The 6,000-nt window shown below is 46.3% G+C and overlaps 1 protein-coding gene across 1 annotated transcript in view; it reads right to left on the reverse strand.

Annotated features, from left to right (window-relative positions):
* The window catches only part of Nfx1 (nuclear transcription factor, X-box binding 1), a 64,335-nt gene that overhangs the window by 7,989 nt on the left and 50,346 nt on the right, over positions 1-6,000 (reverse strand). The window contains exons 14-16 of the mRNA XM_050155911.1: positions 3,659-3,765; positions 1,239-1,469; positions 568-641 (exon numbers count right to left, since the gene is read on the reverse strand). Of these exons, the coding sequence (XP_050011868.1) occupies positions 568-641; positions 1,239-1,469; positions 3,659-3,765 (412 nt within the window). The remainder of the gene's footprint in view (positions 1-567; positions 642-1,238; positions 1,470-3,658; positions 3,766-6,000) is intronic.

A 6,000-nucleotide genomic window follows, 5' to 3' on the forward strand; every position in this document is an offset into this window, starting at 1 on the left:
GTGTGCCATGTGTTTGTGCAGGTGTCTGAAGAGCCCAGAGACAGCATTGGATTTCCTGAAGCTGGAGTCATAGGCAGTTTATGAGCTGCCTGATCAGAAGGCTGGGATCCAGACTTAGGTTCTCTGGAAGTTAACTGCCGTGCCACCTCTCCAGCCCTAGATGTAAAAGTCTACTTTAAAAGCTTTCTAAGGCGCTGGCAAAATGGTTCAACAGGTAAGCAGTGCTTGCAGCCAGGACTGACAATCGCATTTTGATCCCTGGAACCCACACAGCAGAGGGAGAGAACCAGCTCCCCTAAGATGTCCTTTTACGTCCACGTATGCCCTGTGCCATGTGTGTATACACACATGTACATGCACACAGATAATAAGTGCAAAATCTTACAGAGAACAAGAACAGCTCACAAACAACGGCAAACACCACTGAGTGCCTACAGCTGGAGCTCAGTGGCAGAGCATTTACCAACTGAGGATGTGCAGGACCCAGGGTTCGGTCTCCGGCACTGGAGAAGAAATGACTCCCCTTCAACCGGACCCAGCAACTTCGAGGACAGCTGCAGCACTCACCTGTGATAGGTGCCGGATGCTTCCGAGCAGATCACCATTTCTCTTCTTCTCCCACATTCACACTGTAACTCTACCTGAAATATCAGTGAGCGCGGCGTGACTCTTCCCACAAGAGAACGGTGGGGGACTCGGGCAGGCTTCACTGCTAAAGCCCTTCACTAATGACGCCAGACGGCGACCAGCCGGGCCGGCTTCTCTAACTACCACACATGCGGACTGGCGGCATAGCAATGGACGTGCTAGGAGGCACATGTCCTGTCATAGCATCTGCAAAGTACGTCTCTTATTCCCAGCTGAAAGGGCAAACCTAGAACGAAGCTTGTAACACTGAATCTGGGGTACCCACTTGACAAAGGTCCAACCAAGGTCCAGATGACCCCTGCTTTCTTTGGGGTGGCCCTTCCTGACCCCTCAACCAAACCAAATCTCCCACTTACCTTCCATGCAGGTATAATTACTCCTCTATGACACCAGAGTCCTAATCACCCGAGACATCACTTAGCTATTATCTGTCTGTCCTATCTTACTGTAAGGGCCCACCTATCTCTCGTTCGCTGGGTATAGCGCCAGCACTTCACAGTGTCGCGCAGACTGCATGATTTCTCTGGGTGCACAGACAGGGGCCACTGCAGGTCAAGTCTGGACTCACTAGTAGCTGAGTCAACACTTACCTTGGCTTTACAAGCTGTCACAGGGCAGGGTGAACTGGGGTGGCAGGGTGCCATACATGGGTGGCCACAGTTAGCTCTGGGGGTGGTACAGGGCTGCTTGCAGGCCTCGTCCACAAGACATTCTCCTCTGTGACAGAGTCTTTGACATTTGTGCATCCCGCAGGGTAGCATGGCACTACAGGGTAATCCGCAAGAGATGTCAACCAGGTGACAGGGGATGTTGCTTCGTAACTAGGAGAGAGAGAAGCAGCCAGGTTCTCATCTTTGTGTGCGTTCAGGGTGAAGATTTACTCCTAGAATACTTGCTTTTGCTTTTTCTTTGGGGCAGCACTGAGGCTGAATTGGGAGCCTCACGCACGCTCGGCCAACACTGACGCATGAGCTAGGTTTACTCTTCAGAAAATGAGCCGTGGGTTTGTTTTGACATGTTAACTCAGTGTGTGAGCCAGTATCCACGCAGAGGCCAAGGAACATTTGTAGGAGCTGGTTCTCCAGCTCCCAGCATGTGGGTCCCAGGGACTAAACTCAGGTCATCAGACTTGGTTTCAGGTGCCTTTACCTGCTGAACCATGTGGCTGGCCCTGTTTAGGAATTTTTGAGACAGGATCTCCAATAGCCCAGGCTGGCCTCAAATTATACAGTCACAGGTGACCTTGGATTCCTGATTATAGGATTCTATGTATGTGCCATAGTGCCTGGCTCAAAAAAGTCTTTTTTTTTTTTTTTTTGAGGCAGGGTCTTACTATGTAGATGAAGTTGGAGTCAAAGCACAGAGATCCACCTGCCTCTTCTAAATACTCAATTCAAGTTGGGTACCACCACACACAGTCATAAATATTAAAAACAAAAACCTGAAAAGAAATCTCCTTGAACTGAAAACAGATTTTTGTTTGTTTTCGAGACAGAGTTTTCTCTGTATTACAATTCTGGCTGTCCTGGAACTTGCTCTGTAGACCAGGCTGGCCTCAAACTCAGGGATCTACTTGCCTCTGCCTCCAGTGTTGGGATTAAAGGTGTGCACCTCCACCGCCTGGCAACAGTTAAAGATTTTCAAAGTCCAAGTGTTCAAGTGAGTAGGAAAGAAAAACAAAAGGGAACTTTAAGGATAAGGTCGTGGCACTAGCCACCTGTGACCCAACAAACTTCTTAATAAATGGGTAATAAACAGAAAAGACCAGGTAACTAGGGAATCCTTTTGAAATACTGTAACCATGATGGTGGTGCATGTGTACTGTCCTAGCACTCAAGAGGCTGAGGGAGGATGATTGAGTCTCAAGTCAGCCTGAGAGCAAGACCCTGTCGTTATTAACATCCCACCTTTCCCTCCCTCCCCCAGAATCCCTATGGCAGATGAGGATGAGATGATACTGTCACCCAGTCTCGAAAGTCTGAGTGTCAGGACAGAGATCGCCTTGGCACTGCTGCAGAGGGCTACACTGCGGTTAAACAGCCAACTATTCCATCATATCTGCCAGCTGATGTCTCAGAACCAGGTAACCTTGTCATAAAGAATGACAAGCAAGGACTGGTCAGTTGGCTCAGTGGGTAAAAGCACATGCTGCCAAGACCAATGAACTGAATTAAATTCCCAGGACCCATACAGGAGCAAAGAACCAACTCCTGCAGCTGTAACCTGACCTCCATGCAAAACCGCGGTACACAGCTTTCTCCCCATCATCTTCTCTCTCTCTCTCACTCTCACACACACAAATATGATTTTTTTAAAAATGAAGAGGCAACAGGAACTATCAACTCATTTTATTTCTTGAGAACCTACCTGCTTCTAGGCCTCCCATTGCTGGAGAGACAGGCTACAAACTTACTGCCATGAGATCAAAGATTTTTTTTTTTTTTTTTTTTTTAATTAAGACAAGGTCTCTCTGTGTAGCCCTGACTGTCCTGGAACTCTCTCTGGAGACCAGGTTGACCTCAAACTCAGAGATCCGCCTGCCTCTGACGCCTGAGTGCTATTACTGCCTGGTTGAAACAGGGTCTATGTAGTACAGGCTAGCTTTGAACTCTTGATTCTCTTGTTCCACTTCCCCAAGTGCTGGGACTATAGGTATGTGCTGCTATGCTCAGCTTCACGGTTACTTTTATGTATTCACTCAAATTCCTTCAAGAGCTGTTGAAATTTGGAAACAATTTTCATTCCATTAACACATGACTTTTTATTTTGACATGGAGTCTTGCTGTGCAACCCAGGCTAGCCTCGAAGTCTGTCTTCATTCCTTTCATTCAGCCTTTCTAATGGTGAGATCACAAGTGTTTGCTACAACATCTAGCTCCAATAACACCATTTGAAGAGCCCTCCAGATCTAGAACACACATGCTCCCAATTGCTTTGGAATTAGGGCTACATCCTGCGTATGTTCTGTGTTCTTGTCACCCACTCCTCACTTGACTTGCTTGCATCTTACTGTCCTTTCTAGTGTTATTTCATCTTGAATGACTTTGTCAGATCTAAGCCCCGAGGACTCTGCATTCTTCACATTATGGAACTTAACAACTGTCTGCGGACTCACCCCTGAATAGTGGACCCACAAGGGCAGGAGTGTGTCAGTCAATCACCCCATACCTAGTCTAGTACCCGGCACAGAGTAGGTGTTCAGCTATTATTTACTGAATAAAGATAACACACGAGCATTTTACAGCAGAGAAGCTGACAGAGGAAGTAAGATCCAGACTGAATGCATGCCTGTAGGAGATAGAGTCAGGAGGATCAGGAGTCCAAGAGATTTGGCAAGGTGGCAAATTCGACGCCAATTTGAGCTATACAAAATCCTGCCTCAAAGCAACCACAAAAATGATATAAAGAGAAGGAACATGAAGGGCTATGACTTGAACCACTACAGAAAATAAGTACAGAAAAAATATGTCCTTTAAAGATGAAAAAAATATTGAAAACACGTTACAGATATCAAGAGTTATGTTATGAAGTAACAGAGCAGGCCACAAAATGTATCATCTTAGGAGTAGAAGCATGAATCACATATCCCTGGCTATACAACAAAGTGTTAAAGAACAGTTCTTTCAATGGCTAGGGCTACAGCTCAGTCACAGGACTCTTGTCATTTCTGTTGCTGAGATAAAATAGCCTGACAAAAAGAAACATAGAGGAGGAAGGGTTTATTTGTCTTACAATTCCAGGTTACAGTCAGTATCGCATTTAGTCAAGGCAGGAACTCAAGCAGCTAGTCATGTCCACACAGGGAGGAGAGAAATGAATACATGCACATTGCTTGCTTGCTGCTCAGCTTCATCTCTCCATTCACATAGTTTAGGATTTTCTGCCTAAGAAACGGTGCCTCTCACAGTGGGCTGTGTCTTCCCACATTAATTAACTAACAATCAAGGTAATCCCCACAGACACACCCACAGGCTGAATCTGATTAAGTAACTTCTCATTAAGACCCTCTTCCTGGGTGATTCTAGGTTGGGTCAAATTAACAGTTAAACCAGCACAATCCACCCCTTGTCAAGTTAGCACACAAACATATCACTATGAACAATAATTTTACATTTCTTGCCCCCAAATCTCATGGCAATATCTTAATATAAAATATAGTCCAACTCAAAAAAGCCCCCCAGAGTCTTCAAAAATTCCAACACTTCAAAAGTCCAAAGTCTCTTTAAAAGTCCAAAGTTTCTTAAATGTGAGCTCCTGAAAGATAAAAAACAAGTTACACACTTAAACATTCTTATTCCAATAGGGAAGAACTAGGGCATAAAAGCAGCTACACCAAAGCAAAACCCAAATCCTGTAGCTCAAGTCTAACACCGGGGACTCAATCATAATGTAATCTTCCAGACTCCAAGGGGGCTCGGGGAGCCTTACTGCTTCAATTCTGACATCCACAGGGCACACAGCTTCTCTCTTGGCCTGGATCCATCCACATCAGCAGCGATCCTCGAGGGACATTCTGAAGTCCTGGCATCTCCAATACTGTGGGGTCTCCATTGCAACTGAGGCTTCACCTTCACCAAGTGCCTTTCAGGGACTCTTTGTAGGGACTTGGACCCTGACACATGGTGTCTGGCTTCAGCTGCTCTCCACGACCCCTTTGTGCCTTCAAAACCAGTACCATGTGGTAACTCCTACAATGTCAAGTTCTGCAGGCTTGAGATGTAGCCTGGCCCCTGGACAACAGCTAGGTCAGCTTCTCTGTGCTGACCCCAAGGGAATGCTTGTCTCTAGGACGCACAGAAAGTTCTGCCCCACTGCTGCTGATCTCTGATCAATCATGGCTTTTCTTCAGCCCCAGCCTGATCACCACATACAAATTATTAGCCAACAGCTCCTGAAAAGCCCAATTCCTGATAATGTCCTTGCTCCCCCTGAAATCCTAAGGATCAGCTCTCGAAGGGCACACATGCCTTCTAGGATGACCTATTTAGCTCTGTCAACAGGATTCAATGGCTTATGCAGCCCACTTCTAGAATCCTCTATATTCTTCCCCCAAAAGCAACATGGCCAGGTTTACCAGAGCAACAACCTCATCACCAATTCTGGATCTAGTTTCATTTTATGTTGCTATGACAGAACAGCCTGAAAAAGCCCTGGTAGGAAATGGTTTGTTTGGCTTACAATTTCAGGCTACAGTCAGTACTGAAGGGAATTTAATGCAGGAACTCAGCAGATGGTTACAGCACATCCACCATCACAGAAGAGGGGGTGCGGCTTGTTTGCTGCCCAGCCTGATCTCTCCACTATTTCATGGTTCAGGTCCCCATGACTAGGGAACTGTGATTTCCACTGTGG

The sequence above is a fragment of the Alexandromys fortis genome, unplaced genomic scaffold (genome assembly GCF_014885135.2).
Source record: "Alexandromys fortis isolate MF-2015 unplaced genomic scaffold, M_Fortis_MF-2015_v1.1 scaffold_92, whole genome shotgun sequence".
Taxonomy (NCBI): domain Eukaryota; kingdom Metazoa; phylum Chordata; class Mammalia; order Rodentia; family Cricetidae; genus Alexandromys; species Alexandromys fortis.